The following is an 18,107-nucleotide window of genomic DNA, read 5'->3' as shown; positions in this document are numbered from 1 at the left end:
GGTACTCTCTGTCTCCATCCTGGGTGGATAGCCACACACAGTAATGGGTGACTGTGTGTGGTGTCACTCATAAATGACATTCAGGCTGTGCAGTCTGAGTTTTCATTATCCCTAGCAAGGTGAGGGCCTCTCATGATTCAGAACACAATCACATGCTCCCCCTGCAGCTGCCACAGCAGATGAGCAAACTGTTCAGTACACCTACTACTGTGCAGCCTTTTAGGGGTACTTGATACCATTGTGTGTCCTAGTTGGCCACCTCCAGGTGGTCAGCATGTTCATTTGATCAGTAGATGTGGTACATAATCATCCAAGCACAACCTGGTACAATGCAGTTCAGCATGAAGAGGACTCTTGTGTTGCTCGGTCTTCCTAACAATGTCACCCAGCTCAATGAACAACTCCATGAGGACATGGAATTCAGAAATGCAGTACTAATAGATTTCATAAGGACTGTAGTGACACATAATGATGCTATATCTCTACCTCTTTGCAGGGGTTGCTGACTCCATCACCCTTATATTGTCTGGTAATGTTGTCTGAAGTTGGGATAGGGTATATGCCCGGGGTGGTCATAGAAAAGGACATCATGAAAATGACTGTCCTAGACTGCATCTACAAGTGTACAGCCTTCTGAAATCTCTCATCATAAGCAGCAGCAAGATGAAAGGACACCTCACCTGCACACTCTTGCTAGGTCATTGTCTTGCAGTAACACCAACCTACCAGAGATAACTCAAATTGTACCGCAACAGGCTATCCGAGAGATTCCCGGTCATGGTCATATTGTAGCACCTCTACTTTACTGAAGGAGGAAATAGTCTGTCACATAGTACCTGTTACCTTGAGATGCCTGTATCTACCTCCTTGAACACTATCCCTCCACCCAGTATGTGTATGTTGACAGACGTGTATCACTGTTGCTTTTGCCACCTGTGCACATGATCATGAATGTGACCCACTCCACCCTCATTTCTATATAGTATATGTGGGAAAATCTGATGCACAACGTGACCCGATGATGAATTGAGCAGACTAACCTGTTATTGACAGTGCATGCCTCATATTTGTTCTGTGTGACATTGTGCTGTCTGTTTGTACTGATAAGGGCCCATAGTCTGTTTTATTTTATTTTATTTTTTTACTGGGGTAGAACACTGATTTCCATGTACCTTTTTCAAACTTCGCCTAGGAGCTTTGACTGTTTAAGTGACTTGTTCAGAGTCACACAGCTGGCAACAGAGGCTGAGGAAATCAAACCCTGGACCAGTGGAGCACAGGAAATAGTTCATTAACAGCTCCCTAATCGTCTGTGCCAAATAATGATAGACAAGTTCTGCATTAGACATCACAACTTTGCTTGTACTTCCATGTGTTGTGCCTGTTGCTGCCTGGGAGGGATATGGCTGTTGATTGCTGCTGCTTATCCTCATTGGACAACTGTGTTGATGCATCATCCCTGCGGGCAATCCATGTGAGCAGTCTGTAATGATACTGCATAGCTGCTCAACATGTTTCTTCAACTACATACCATAAGGAAGGCAGCAGGCTAGAAACATTGTGCAGGCTGTGCAGCATCATACTGGAGTATCATATACATGTGTGTGTGTGTGTGTGTGTGTGTGTGTGTGTGTGTGTGTGTGTGTGGGTATGTGTGCATATCTATCTGTATATATATATATATATATATATATATATATATATATATATATATATATATATATATATATATATATATATATATATATATATATATATGGTTCTACCTGACTTCGTCGACAGCGCAGAAGACCGACAGCGAATTGAGCTCCAGAAGATCAAAACGAAGAAGACCGACGCGAATCGCGAGTGGCAGAACATCGACAATGCAGAAGACCGACACGACGGATGACAACACCAACGCCGAGGATGCCGACATGGGGAAAGGCTGTGTGAGTATGCGGTAGTGACGGACGTTAGGGTGCGAGGCAGGTAAGTGTGGAGATTGACGGTCTGTGGGGATAGGGGTGGGTTAAGTGAGTTAGGGTTAGGGAGCGATAGGGGTGGGTTAAGTGAGTTAGGTTAGGGAGCGATAGGGGTGGGTTAAGTGAGTTAGGGTTAGGAGCGATAGGGTGGGTTAAGTGAGTTAGGGTTAGGGGCGGGTTAAGTGAGTTAGGGTTAGGAGCGGTAGGTAAGTGCGATAGTGACGGACCTTAGGGTTAGGTAAGGTTTAGTGTGGGCTTGTAAGGATTTTGGTGTGCTTGTGTTGTGTGTGTGGTTTGTGGAATGGGGATGTGTTTTGTTTTTAATAATTGTTATTGTGGTGTGTGCAGTGTATGGGGTTTCGTGTTTGTGTACCGTCGGTTATTTCGTTGTCGGTTATGTGTGGTTTCGTGTTTATGGACTGTCGAATATGTGGTGTCGGTGATGTGGTTGTCGGTGTTGTGTGGTTTCGGCTATGTCAGGTAGAACCATATATATACATATATATATATATATATATATATATATATATATATATATATATATATACATATATTTACGTACACACACACACACACATATATATATATATATATATATATATATATATACACACACACACACACACACACACACACACACACACACACACACACACACACACACACACACACACATACATATATACAGAGAGAGATTGATGTAGATCAACTCCTCAAAAGTTCCTTCTATCAAATGGCAAGTGATCCAATGCAGCCTATAGAAAGGAACACACACAAAAAAAGAAAAAATAAACGCACACCCACTGCTAATTGCATATACAAATATACAAATTACATTACAAATGTGCTGGCAGTTTTTCTATGTGAGACTGCAGTACAGAGGGGGATAGAGGAATTCGCCCTTTCCCTAATGTGTGATGTCAGAATTGGTGTATTTATTTATTTATTTTTATTTAACATTTGTAGTCAGACTTCCTGGTCAACAAATGTTAAATAAAATAAATAAATGAATATACCAATTCTGAGATCACACATTGGAGAAAGGGGAAATTTCTCTATTCCTACTGTATTCTCCCAAGAAATTTGTATGTGTGCATACTTGGCCAATAAATGTGATTATGATTATGATTTCTGATCTTTGATCGGGAGATTTTGTCATTCACTGGTGGTAATATTTCTATCAGCACTGGACACCACATCTCACATATTGGTGGCAAGCTGCGCTGCTAAGAATGAACAAGCAATGCTGCTTCATGACTGCTGCTGTTCCTTGCATTCTTGTTGTCTGTAACTCTGACATTATCGGTATTCTTTACTTTTGTATACTTAGGTGAATATACTCCACAGTTTCTCTGATATACAACTATGTACCATAACTATGTTCACTTTGCTTGTTTGCATCTCATTAGGACATAATTTCCCTACCTGCATTTATTTGCATATCATTATGCAGTCACTTGCTTATTTCTTTTGCAAAGCATTTGGGCTCCCTGCACTGTAACACAATGATGGACTATGAATCATTATATGTGGCCATTCCTAGTGCAAGTACACAATTAGTATTACATGACTTGTCTATAAATCCTGAACTTAGTAACCAAAACCTGAGTTTTAACTTTTACATTGTGTGCACCTCATATGTACCTCACTGGTGTCATTCTTAATGCTATTACAGCTATTGTTGCTATTGCACATTTTTACTTCATATTTTATTTTTACGTTATAATTTGAAATGTTTTTTTTAGATATCCATTTCTTCAGTTCATTCCTTTAACCTTATATTCATCATTTCACATGCTTTTAAATCACCATCAACCCATTTTGATTTGAATAATGCCACAAAAAATGTTTTTTTTCACAGTGCCACCCTAGTGGCATAGAGAGATAAGGCACAGTTGATCTATGCTCAATTAGCAGCTTTAGCAACTGATGGAGCAGTAAGGAGGATGTGTGTGCCCATCCTAGTGGGTATGGGGATATGTGAACAGGGCACATAAAGGATAGGACATTCCTGGCAGAGGCTAGAAAGCTAAATGCAATGTGGTCAGCTGAAAGGGTAGGGCAGACAGTGGATGATAACAACATGTGGAAGTTCCCCCCTAAGCAAACTCCTTTGGTTGATATTAGGACAGCAATGATCCCCAGGATACCCTTAGGATTCATTCTGGCCCCGACATTAAATATGGTAACAGTCTGAGGTCAACTGGAGTGGTCTGTAGACCCAGCATTGATGTGGGACACTGGAAAATCTGTCAGGGTCACTACAGGGGATGAAAAAGTATGCAAAAAATGTTTTGTTCACTAATAGATTAATGCTAGGCATTGCTTTTTACTTGAGTGATTATAGTTTTTTGCTGAACAGGGTAATTTAAAACATAATAACATTGCCTTGAAAATTAAAAAAGTTGCACAATCAAATCAAGGTTGAATTTCTGGGTTCCTATTAGATGATCAAAGACACATTCTATTGAATGCGTCTTGGTCGAATTTAAAACAATGAAAAGGTAAAATAGCGAAGAGGCTTTTAAGCAAATTCTTTCCCAGGGAAAGAATTTGCTTGGCCGCTTCTGTTACTTTGTCGTTTTCAGCACTGTAGTGTGATCTCAGAGTTGGTATATTTAAGTGGGGGGGGGGGAGCAAAGCCCCCCACTTTATGTATTCTTTCAATTATTTTTGGAACAGCGATTTTTTTCCTTGGAAAAAATCACTGTTCTGAGCTTTCAAGATTGTAAGCTTTCACTTAAATGGGGTTGATTATTAATCATTCACTTTTTTAAGCGTTCAGTGATATAATATAGACCCAAATGTCTACATTGCCAATCTTAATAATCATGACAAAAATGTTAATAGTTAGCTAAATGCCTTGAAGTAGAATTAATTTATCTCAAAAATAAATACATAAATTTGAAACAAAAGGGGAGTAACAGATGGGATGAATGCTGAATGCAGAAAACAGCTGCATCAAGGCTCTATCTACCTGATTTATGCCATTATGTCTTTTACTTCTGTTACATCAAACACAAAAGTATTGTCTCATACTGAAACAGAGCAAATATACTAAAGACTAGTACTTCAAATTATAACTCTGGACAAAAGGGACAGGAGGGACAGAATAATACCGTTCTAGCACATGTCGAAAACATCAATATTTTAACTGGCTCCATTGCTGAGTCATACATGGGCTTTTTTGAAAAATTGTTCATGTACAATACTAACTTTTGGAAGACGAAAGTAATATGCTATAAGAGATTTATTGATTATCTCTTTTTTGTCTGTAAGGGCCAGCCATCAGAGTTTGGAGATTTTATTTCTGAATTAAACACAAACGTTCATGGACTAATGTTTACTTTGGTTATGGGCAACAGCCAGATTCCATTTTTGGATGTTGAATTTTATGTAGGGAACGACTATACTATTCAGTTCAGACCATTTAGGAAAGTGACAGCTATCGCATAAAGTATGCACCCCCACCCACATTTATTGAATTCACTTCCAGTAGGAGAATTCAGGCGTATTGTCAGGAATACGTCTGACGAAGCATGTTAGGAGTATTTTCTCTTACAGAGCAGGGACAGGTTGATACAAAGGGGTTACGATACAATCTTGTTGGATGAAGCAGTGCACCAGGTATTATGTGGTGAAAAGAGTAACATCAGCAGAAAAGAATATGTACGTAGTAATCTGAAGCCTAACTGTGTAGCCAAAGAGCTATTCTTTGTATCTAAATACTCACCATTTTCTAACACAATGAGGAGTTTGATACAGGAATTGGCATATTGTGTGTTTAGATCACACAGTGGGTGATTTATTTCCAAGGTTAATAAAGTTCTCCTATGGGAGATACCTTAATATGAAGGAACTGCTTAATATACCACTTTGGAATAATGAATGTACTAAGGTAGGCATGTATATTTGTGGGAGATGTAAGGTTCGTAAGTTTGTAAAAAAATCTGTCAGGCACTTCAATTAATGGCAAGAAATTTGAAAACAACAACAGATTATCTTGCAATTCATGCAGAGTTGTGTATATAATAGGTTGTGGATGCGTCCCAACCAAGTGGTACATTGGTCAAACTAAGAGGGCAGTAATAGTTTGAATTCTAGAACATTTGGGAGACATCAGAAATCAGAATTTTAATAGTCCAGTTGGAGAACATTTTTGCAGGTTTCATGGGGGTAATAATAATACATTCTTTTTTAGTGTACTTGCCAGCCCTTATAATATTAGAGGTGGTGATCTAAAGTATAGGCTCCACAGCTTGGAAAGCAGATTCATTTTAAACTATGGTACTTTATACCTGGGGGGGGGTCTAAATTTGGAGGCAAATATTATGACTGTATAAATGTTGTCATGACATCTTGACAATTTTCTATTGTTGATACATTCGATGTGTAGTAGGATTATTTGAATAGTCCCTTTAATATTTAAATGTATATAATTATATAATTATTTAATTGGATAATGGTGAGGTGTTTCCAATGGTTCACTTGGTATAAAAATATGTTTGCACATCATGTTAATTATCCTTGAAGGCAATATGCCGAGGTACCAGATGCTTGTTTGGTACGAATAAACAGCTAACACCATCTGTGGATTGCTTTTGTTTTTTTTATTATAGCCAAATAGGAGGTAAAGACAATAAATATAGGTGATACCATTGACTGCTTACTTTATAATTTGTTTTATCAGCGTTCCCCATCTGAGGATGTACAGACAATAAATAAAGGTGACACTATTAACTGCTTACTTTATAATTTGTTTTAAGAGTGTTCCTCAACTGAGTGTCAAATTTAAAAGTGTTCTAAATATTTCTGGTATTAACTATGTACCAGACAGAGAATTAAACCTTTATTTAGATTTTATACTAAATGATTTGAAGAAATCTTGATTGACCTTTGATTTTCTGTCCCCTAATGATTTCAGACTGGTGATGGAAAATATTGAAATGGTACTCATTAACAAATTTGTCTTTTTTGAAGGTGAGTAGTACCAACAAATGGATGGTGTTGCCATGGATGCTGTCTGTGCCCCTGTATTCGCCAATATAGTGTTGTTATATTGTTTTTCCATCACCTCATTTTAAAAATGTTAAATCCTACTATCGTTAAGTGGACAACATATTTATTGTTTGTAAAGGTCAGGTGGAGGACATAGATGCCTTTATATCCTTTATTAATAGTATTACTGATTTTTTGTTTCTCAGTCATGCAGTGGAAATGAATGATGTACATTTTATGGATGTTTGGATTGTGAAGAATCTTTCCAATAATAGATTTACTTAGAAATTATACAGGAAGGAAAACTTTTCCAACTCTTATTTATATTACAGTAGTAGTCACCCCTTTCACAAAAAGAAAAACATTGTGAAGGGTCAAATGATCTGAGCAGCCAAAATGACTTATATCTGGGATGATTTTGGGAATGAGTTGGATTATGTTGAGATCCTGGTTTTAGCTAGAGGTCACCCTTAGATCCTTACCACCTTGCTCAAAGATGAAATATTACAAGGTTGGGGTGAAAACTTTTTACCCTTAATTGGTGGTCCACAAGTTTCTTCTTTAGAGATAGCCTCCCATAGTGTTCAGCACACAGGAGCAATCTCAAAAGATTCGAGTGGAAGTGAACTTTTTTTAGTCCTAAACCACAATTAGGATTCGAGGTATATACGGAATATTACAGTTTATCTAAATATTGGGACTTATTTGCTGTTATAACTAACACCCCCAAGATTTTTTTCTAGACCTCTGAAGTTTAGCTTCAAGAGAGGTTTTAACCTAAAGAACATTTTTCTGAAAGTTGATTTAGTTTTATTGCTGAGGTGGATAATATGGTCAAAAAGGATAATTCCAAGTGTGGCACGTACTCACAGTGCCATTTTATGATGAATGGTTCTGAAGTGTCTACTCCTTGTTTGAACCTAACTTTGAGAGGTTCTAAGTATTTTAACTGTTTTAAAAAGGGTGTTGCTTATTTAGCCTACTGCCTTGTTTGTCACTCCTTCTACATGGGCAAGATATAGTGAGCACTGAAACAAAGAATGTTTAAACATCTATATGAGATTAATAGGAAGACGGATACTAATACTTTGCACAGACATACCATTAACTGCAAAGATAAACATTTCTAGTTTTAAAACATTTTTACAGGTGTGGTTTTCAGTTCTGTGATTTCATTTTGACCTGCATTTAAACACCAATGTGATTTCTAGATCATTTTAATCCAATTCATCTTATGCAATATAATATAGTTACTGTTAATACTGGAGTTTTTTAACATACTGTTTTTACTGTAGTATTTTTTTTAATATTGTATTGCTTGATTGATCTATTTAATTATTTTATAGTTCACCCACTCATAGTTGTTTTTGGGAGTATTTAAATCAAGTCAGTTGAATGTGTTTTCATTCTGATGAAGTCTCCAGTTGAGAGATGAAAGTCTCTTACTTTTAAGTTCAATAAACTAGTGGAAAGAAATGGCAACTTGGTCTTTTGTGGGGATGCCTGCCTGGGATTTTATTTCTGGTTTTAAGTATAGCTTTCCTGCCTAGGTTATTACAGTTTGTGTTACTTATTCTAACTGTCTTGCCTCAACTTTACAAGCCCAAGATAGACAGTTATAACTTATGCTGTTAAGTTACATGTACTGAATTAATTTTCAACTCTAGAATTTTGTTTCACCTGATGCTAATGATATTTCACGGGATGCATCTAGTGACATTTCTGATTCTTACAACAGTATGCATTTTTCTGTTTCAGAAGATGACTGATATTATTAATGTGCCTAATAATTGCCTCCTGCTATATACATTTTAACTTATGAGATGGAGATGTTTTATCTTAGGTTTCATAAAGATAAAGCACATTTTGCGTTTGGACTTAGCAAAGTTCAAAAGCAATTTCTTAGAAATAATCAAAATCAACTTATAAAAAAGTTGATACAGGCAGGAATGTTGTTCTAATAAATTGTAGCCAGTAGATGTAAGTGTTTTTACAGCACTTAAATGATGACAATTTACAGACAAGTTGATTTGGACATTTATAATCAAGCAATGAAGACATTCTATGCATGACTCATGAAAGATGTTAGACTGGGTTAGCTTTTTGGTAATGATGTCAATAAGAAATTAATTTAGCATAATAACATATTGAACATTTTTACTACTGCTTCGATATGAAAAAATAATTAAATATCCTCAAATGAGTCTAATTTTTTCTGCATGTATCATCTTATTAGAAAATACTCAAACCATATTATCTTTTGTCTTATGAAAGCAATTATGATTTTTGGGATCTTATGATCATGACTGTTCAGAATAGCTGCACAGAATATCTTATGATGAGTGGTTCAGTGATATGGTTTGGATTGTTATAGATCTAAGTAGTTTATTAATTATTTAATTTATTTATTTATATTTGTTTTCCAGGTTAGGGTACTGATCTTCATGTACCTTTTTCAGACACAGCCTGGGATCAGTGTCTGGTTAATGAGTTGTTCAGAGTCACACAGTTAGACAATGGGAGGCTGAGGGAATCAAACCTTGCACCATTTCACCACAGAAAAAAAAGCTCATTAACTGCTCTTTAATCCTGGAAGGTAACTACCATTAGAATCACCACTGTGCTGAGGTACTTAATTTTTTAGATGATATACATATTACATATTTTCTTATTGAGCCTACTTTTTTTTTTGTTTGGAGTATATTTTTAATTTTAACATTTACAATCAGTTGATAAGCATTGATTTGGCCATCTGTTTACCCCCTTTTATACCCATGTTACTATATCACTATTTGAACATGAAATAATCTATAATAATTATTTTTTAAAAAAATAACGTTGTTCAATTTTAATATATAGATTTTTTAACCATTATCTGCAAATGAGGCTCCTGTACCATTCCTACATTTCAATACATTTTTTTTATTTTCCTTTTTTGGCATCCTCGTACTATTAATTTTGTAGATATTCATCTTATGACTTGTCAGCTAGGTATTACTAAATTGTTTTATAAGCCTGTGTCTACCTTGGACTATTTACATGGCAGTAGCTTTCATCCCAAACACTTGCTGGCTTTCCTTCAACATATATAACTGATGTGGGCCAAAAACGTCAATACCAAAAAAAGTATTTTTTTTTCTTGCATCAACTGTGACTATTAAGAAGTTTATATATCATATATATGACAGAAACTGTACTGCTAATGCTGATTATACATAATCAAGAACATGTACTGAACACTTATTAGGATTTGATTACAGACATTCCGATTATTATATAATAGGTGAAAAGCAGAAATTGATTTTGCAGACTTATTCTTGCTAATTAGGTTTAGCACTTTTGTCTAGTACAACTTTACACTGACCCTTTGTTGTAATGGAAGAAAACCCCAAACAACTTTGACGAAAGCCTGTCTGTTCTACTTTATTTCTGGTTTTAATTTGTATGTACATTTTTGCCTTGTAAAACTATTCCCTCCACAGTGTGGATATTTTATTTTCTGAAGAAAAGAAGACTTAAAATGTGAATAGATCTTCGCATATTCCAAGTGAAATGTCAACCCATTTTGTTACACTGTATTAATGTTTTTGCTCATAAAAATGTTAGAGTAGTGAAGAAATATTGAAAATGTTACCATTCAAACCTTTATTTTCATGATTTTTTGAGAATTGGTTTATTTTTATATTTCATTTAATAGCACACCGTTCTTCTTGATATGATAGCAGAGTCATTTGTAACACCTCAATATGTATCTGTCGCCTGCTCACTTTTATTCTGTCCATTTCTTCTTACTACATATATTAACATAGGCAGGAAGACATTTACTTCCACAGGATATTAAACACACCACTCTTTGCTCTTTCTTGGCCCAACAGACTTTTTATTCTGAGTAAACAAAGAGGACATTTATGATTAGGCTACAGAAGCACATTAAGAACATCAAAAATGGGTTGCTTAGATGCCCCTTTCTAAAAATATGATCTAGTTATTAGATTATATAGCACTGTCTTGGAATATGTTTACCCTCACACATGAGGTTATAACACTGTGGAAAAAAAAACCTCTATCCTTTGAAAGAACTTTTTTCTACATTTGAATACATTAGTTCCCTTAGGTCTGAATTAGAGATTGCAGTTGGAAGTTGTCAGTTGTATAACTGACAGTTTAATTACTTGTGTTTAGTTGCTCCATCTCAATATCTGCTGTATATCATTTTGTGTTTTTATCTTCCCAGGAAGGCAGCTTTACCAGGGTGTCATGGGAATAAAAGTATTCATACTGGTACCTTTACATCTGTCACTTATCTTTTCTGTATTTAAAATGTTATTTCTTCTAAAAATGTGTCCATAAGGTTCATCTGGTTGTAGTTCATGTCTAAATCATCCCATAGCACTTATCAAAAAGAATACAGGAGGTATTCCAGTGCCTAGCCTAATTTCTCCATAGTGGTATAATTATTACCATCAAGGATTGCCACTGAAAAGAAACCACTAGCCTAGTAGCAGTAGCCTCATTAAAAAGGATAAATAAATAAATAAAATAAAACAACATAAATATATTTTTTACCACAGACAATTGTAATTCTTATCAATGAATCTTCTGATTCTCCAAATTCATAGTTTTTTGTCCATGTTCTTAAAATTAGTAAAATAATCACCTCTAGAGACCTCTAATCCTTGGTTCTTTATAAAAAAATAAATGATGGATAAATTATAAACTTTTTCTCTGGCTAGCAATACTTTCTGAATTATTCCCTTACTCTTTTTATTTTGTTTTCTCTCTTAATTGAAACATACGTACATTCAAGGCTTCTTCCTCTGTAACATGCAGAAATATGACATACTGTACCTTTTCATAGGTTCATAGATTAGTACTAGGCTAACTGCCCTTGCAAGCCATTTTAAGCCTAGCCAATTATCCCTTGTGAGACTCCAACCCTGCACCTTGTGTTTGTAAGGCAAACACCTTAACCATTAGGCCACCCTCCCAACCTTTCTTCTCAAAAGTGAAACAAATCAAATTTCTTGATTTGTAGCTTCCACATGTCTGCTAAGGTATTTTGTATTGAAAGAATTTCTGGTGATTGCAAGATGGCCACACAGAATGTGAAGTATTCAGAGCCATTCTGTTTGTTATGTAAGTAAAAGCTGAAATGGTAACTACTTTCAAAAAACAAATGAGTTTCAAAAGACAAAGTATATTTCTATACCACAGAAAAATAAATTACTTGAAAATAAATAAACATATTCACTTCTAGTATTTTAATTAGTGCAGAATATCTGTACCATTTATCAGGATGTTCAGTAAAGGCACAGACAACTTGAATACATCCCACAATTTTCAGGCAGTCTGTGCTGTGACTGTCTTGTTCAGCTGGGATGAACATTTGCGAAGTATACCAAATAGGAACAAACCACACTTCTTAATAATATATACCATTACATGCTACGGTCTCTACCCACAGTGGTGGTGCTGCGGTAGGGTTGTTGCTTCACAATAAGACGCTGTCCGGTTTGATTCTCAGCTAGAGCATCTTCTGCATGGAGACATGCGTGAATGGGTGTACCTTCGTTGAAGGTTGTGCGTCAGGGTTGGTAACTCGGCATGTAAAAATTAACTACCAATCATTAATGGACCGGAGTACCGCTGTGGCGACCCCTAACTGGGAAAAGCCAAAAGACACAACAACATTACATGCTATGGTCTACCTAATGCTTCTGTGGTATTCTTACTAGAGCTCTATACTTATCTAGTTCTGTGCTCCTTGGCAAGCTGTTTAATCAAAACTGGATCACTTGCCCTAAAGTTTACTTTTCACTTCAGCCAAGGTTTGCATTTTTAATGCATTTGTTTATGCATTTAATGAAATGATCCACTATGGAAAACAGACTCAGTAATACTGTATCCTACTTTGGTTTGTTGATTCTTTCCATTGTATCACTTTTTTTTCATGTGTGGTAATTTTTCCTTCATTTGCTACAATTAACCATTAACATTAAGTTAGTTCATACTCAACTAACTACTGCCCATAAATTACTTTTCCAACCCAATAAATGCCCAACTCTCCAGTCCATTGTGCACGCATACACCCTCATTCGAGCTCTCTGCTCTTCAGAGAAAATCCTTCTAAGTGTAACTAAACCCAATAAGACAGCAGGACAATGCCTGTATTCCTACAATATAGCCAAACTTTGGAATACCCTCCCCTCTTCTGTTACCCAACTAGACTCCCTGAAGTCCTTTAAAGCTGCATTAAAAACCTACTTTTTACATAATCCTAGCTGTTCATGTGAAATACAGTGTAAGCCCCCTTAATCCTATAACTTATTCAACTATATCCTTCCTTTCTAATACCTCCAATTTTTTCAATCAACTCCTTTGACTAAAAAGTTATTACTGTACATTACTATTTGCTGTCTCTGCAATACAGCTTACCTGCAATATGGTACATGTATAGTAACTTGTATAACATATGCTTTGCAATTATGTTGTTTTGTAATAGTGGTTTGTCTTAACTGTGGAACCTTTCTCCCAGATTTGTACTTCTTTACTGTATTTCTTTTGTTTGTATAAATATGTTTTTTTTTTGTTTGTTTAAATATGGAGATTTTCTCCGCGGGCCTCCACTGAAAATGGGTTTGCTTGCCCAGTGGGCTTTCCCAGTCAACAAATGCCAATAAGTAAATAAATAAATACTTAACTTAGAAACAGTCTGTCAGACAAAGTGGTCAAAGCAGACATCCATTTTTGACATTAGGTGGAAATAACAGATTCTCGCTTTCCTTTGCTGATACTTAACAGTTCTATCTGAATTACACTAAAGCGACTTAATCTCTTAACATTGTTTATGCTTTATCTTTACTTCTGAAATGTTCAGCTTTCCTGTGATTTATCTTATCGGGTCTAAATTTATTTACATAGATTGATGGAAATAAATGCAATATTCCACTCCACTGTGGATGTCACGTACAACATGGAGAAAATTCAAATGCATCCTACCTCTTTTTTCCACGGCTGCTACACAAAGTTTCACGATCTGAGGAACTGTATCACCTTCTCTCTGACAAAGTATTTCCAAGGGACAGCCAAAGACTTGTTCTGTAATAAGTTAATGACATATGCAAGTAAGGACAGGCTTTCAACTAATTTTGTTACTGAAGACCAGTTATAGTTATAACATGGTTTTACTGGTAGATAATGTTACTGATCTCAGTACGAGACAAAGAGCAGTGCGAAATATAGTAACACACACACAGACTAACAAAAAACATGACCTAATTTGTGATAAAATTATCTTTATAAATAGTTCGCTAAGCTAGCCCCTGTTTAATCTCAAAATATGACCTTGGTTGCAATACTTATTTTTTTAGTCTTTCATTATTATCAGTACAGTGGTTCACAAGTTCAACACTAAACATACAATTTAAATGATTGTTCAACACCTTTAGAAATCTGGAAATGCATATTGAGGTTGACACGCGAAAAACGTCTGCATCTGATATGTGTACCATCAATTTAGGCAATTACACAGCTAGTTCTTGCGTAACTCAGACATTTCAAAACATTTTCCAAAACATCATCGTGGGCTGGATATTCTACAACAACTTCTTATAATCAATTTGGGTTTGGCCAGGGCAATGGGTAAGAAATGTGATTGTGTGGAGGATGGTGCATCTGATTTGCAGAGGGTATGTGTGTGTTTTTGTGCACGTGTGTCTGTGTGTGTATGTGTGTGTGTGTGTGTGTGTGTGTGTGTGTGTGTGTGTGTGTGTGTGTGTGTGTGTGTGTGTGTGTGTGTGTGTGTGTGTGCGCATACATGTGAAGCTGATAGGGATTCCATACCTCTCAAGTCCCTGTAGACTAATAAGCAGTTAATAAAATATGGGGAGAGGGAGACACAAGACAACAGGGAAACATTTTAAGTATTATAGAAAACAGTGCAAAATGTAATAGAACTGCACATTTTGCAGCAAGAAGCTATATATTAGAATGAGAAGTATGAAACTATAGTGTCTAGCATTATTAACTGACTGTAAGAGTCCTTGATTTCAAAGGGATGTGCCCAAGACCTCGGTACAAAGCTGTGTGACAGCAAGGAGTCTTTCAAAATATTACTCTAATCATCTTAAAGAGGTAATGGGTCAACAAGTCCTGCATCACAATGCATTTCATAAACAATAAGAAAAATGCAAACATTTGTGATTTATGATGGAATAGAGAAAAGTAAGAGACAACACCAAGGACAGTCTGTTAACCCAGGGATAGCTAAAACACACAGTGATGTGGGTATGTCTATTTGTGTATATGTGGGTGGTAGAGGATGAAAGAGGTAACACAATGCTTTGCCCATCGTGGGTAACTGCTGCAAAGGAAACAGAAATGGGCTTTGCAGAAATCCTCCAGCAACTCAGAAATATGTAGATTGGGAGGATAATGAGGCTTTTCATTATTGCAGTTAATGGGTCGGTGAATCAATGTTTTTTTTCAATTAACCTAACAGACCTCACCATTCACACTTACTCTAGCTTTGAATGCTATGAAGTATTTTATCTTCTTAAGTCAAACTGCACTTGAAGAAAAAACATTTATACTATTGGTCCAAAGGACAAGAAATCTGCAGAATGTATTTTTTTCTTTAGCTAGATAGTTATTCATAGGTTTATAGGTAGGTACTAGGCTATCGGCCCTGGGGCCTATACAAGCCCAGCCAAAAAGGTACCCTGGCTTTTGCCACCCAAGAAAATTATTTTCCTGTGCCACTGTCAAGCAGAGCCACAGAGGTGTTCCCTGGGGTGAATTTCCTATTTCCTATCCAGTCATCAAGATTTTTCTTGAAGAGTGCTAATGAGGAGCTTTATTTGATATAGATAGGTAGTTTATACCAGAGTATGGGAATTCTCTGAGACAGGAATCGATCCCTCCGGCATGTTCTGTTTATTGTGGTGACAAGGCTTAGGTCCCTAGAACATGTAGCTCAGAGGGATTGGGATTTCTTTAAATGGAGCATGTCCAACAGCTCTGGGTTTGACATAGCTTTGTATGTTAGGCAGAGATCACCTTTGAGTAGGCGATATGCGATGAAGTAAAGCTGGAGTTTTTTTAGACGGTCTATGTAGGGCATCTGTTTGAGGCCAGTAATCCTCTTTGTGAGGTATTTCTCCGGCCATTCCAGTTGTTGTAGATGTCTTGTGAGGTACATACTAAAGGGGAGTTGTACTCTATAATGGGTCTAATGAGTGATGAGTAGAGGGGAACAATGACCTCTTTTTTCTGGATGAGAAACCTTTTATGATGAGGTGTGCCATGTAGAAGGATTTCCTGACTACTGTGGCGATGTGATTATCAAAGGAGAGACTACTGTCCACCTGTGTCCCAAGGTCTCTTATCACACTTTCAGTGTTAAGTATACTACCGCCTAAGTTGTAGTTCATGGGTACAGAGTTTTTACCAAAGGGGATGACAATGCACTTTTTGGCATTGAGCTTGAGGCCATGGCTTTGACACCAGGCATCTATCTCAGTGAGGCCCTTTTGTAGGATGTCCACATCATTAGGAGTTTTGATTATGGCACCTAGTTTGCAGTCATCTGTGAACTTCATTAGCCAAAGACCTTCTGTGTTAGCCTGTACTTCCGAGAAGTAGATACCAAACAGGAGAGGACCCAGGACTGAACCCTGTGGTGCTCCACTTGTCACTGGTCTGAAGTCGGATTTGGAGTTTGCTGCTTTCACAGTGTGGGTGCTAACTTTCTGTCAGTGAGCCAGTTGGCAACCCATCTTGTGACATAGGGATTTATACCTAGTTCAGTGAGTTTATCTATAATTCCAGAGTGGGGGATGGTGTTGAAAGCCTTGGCAAGATCTAGATAGGCTGTGTGAACCACATTACCCTTGTCTACAGCTTTGGTGACTGCTTCAAAGAAGTCTATCAGGTTTAGTTGACATGATCTGCCTTTTACAAACCCGAACTGGGTGGGGTCCAGAGTTTGGAGATTACCAATGTCTTTCTTTATAAGTTCCATGGCCTTGCAGACCAGGCTCATCAGGCTAATGGGGTGGTAGTTCCCGGGGTCCATGGTGGCTCTCCCCTTGTGTAGTGGGATAACCGTCGCTGTGCACCATTCAGCAGGCACAAAGCCTGAGGTGAGGTTATGATTGAACATGGTACTTAGGTGGGGTGCCAGTTCGTTCTGTAGTTCATGTAGAACGCAGCCTGGGATGTTATCTGGTCCCATGGATGCTGTGTCCTTGGCTTTGGAGAGTGTGGTTTGTACCTGTGCAGCCGTGATTACAGGAACTTTGCATTCTTCCTGTATAGAGATGGGCTCTTTAGGGGGTGAGAGGGGGTTAAAGTTAGCACTGAACCTATCTGCCTGGATGTTGGCAATATCAGTTGGGTCTCTATATTTAGTGCCATTGTGCTGTAACTCAGAGCAGATCTGAGTGTTGCCATTGAGATTCTTGACATAGCTATAGAATGCTTTGTGGTTGTCTTTAGAATCAGTGGTGATTTTGTTTTTGTAACTAGCTTTGGAGGATTTTATCAGGGATCGCAGCTTCTTACTGAGGCTGACCAGGGAGCTGCTCCACTCATGGGATTTTACTCTCTTTTGCAACAATTTCTTCCTTCACTTGTACAGTTTGTTTATGGCAGGGGACCACCAGATTGGCTTCCTTTTTTTTGGAGGATAGCATCTTGGTTCTGTTTGGGATAGCACGATCCATGCACTCATGTAAGTGTTTATAAAGTGCAATTGTGTAGGATTCAGTAGTCGTAACTGTATTGTCCATCTGCATGGGTGTCATGAAGTTCACCACTTCTGTCCTAAGAAGCATGAAGTTGGCTTTGGAGAAATTTTTTACCATGGTTTCCTTAATGGGGGGTGGGGGCAAGATGTGGATATCTAGGGTAATTAGCTAATGGTCGGATCGGACAAATGAGGCTTTGACTTCAGGTGTGGAACTCATGTTGGTAATGACTAGATCTAGGATATTGTTGCCCCTGGTGGGGGTGTGGATAAGTTGATCCAGGGCATTGGAGTTTATGAATTCCAGAAAGCGTTGAGTGAAGGAGTTGGTACATGAGTAGTTTTGCCAGTTAATGGTGGGATAATTGAAATTCCCCATTATTAGGGTGTTTGGTTGA

The 18,107-nt window shown here is 37.2% G+C and overlaps 1 protein-coding gene across 1 annotated transcript in view; it reads right to left on the bottom strand.

Moving 5' to 3' along the window:
• Positions 1-18,107, bottom strand: part of ARHGAP15 (Rho GTPase activating protein 15) — a 3,416,769-nt gene that overhangs the window by 1,031,245 nt on the left and 2,367,417 nt on the right. Inside the window, exon 11 of the mRNA XM_044074973.1 lies at positions 13,962-14,060. Coding sequence (XP_043930908.1) covers positions 13,962-14,060 — 99 coding nt within the window. The remainder of the gene's footprint in view (positions 1-13,961; positions 14,061-18,107) is intronic.

The sequence above is a fragment of the Protopterus annectens genome, chromosome 6.part0 (genome assembly GCF_019279795.1).
Source record: "Protopterus annectens isolate FY-2018-M chromosome 6.part0, PAN1.0, whole genome shotgun sequence".
NCBI classification, from domain to species: domain Eukaryota; kingdom Metazoa; phylum Chordata; order Ceratodontiformes; family Protopteridae; genus Protopterus; species Protopterus annectens.
Note: the sequence above shows the minus strand (reverse complement) of the source record. Positions and strands in the feature narration are given on the sequence as shown.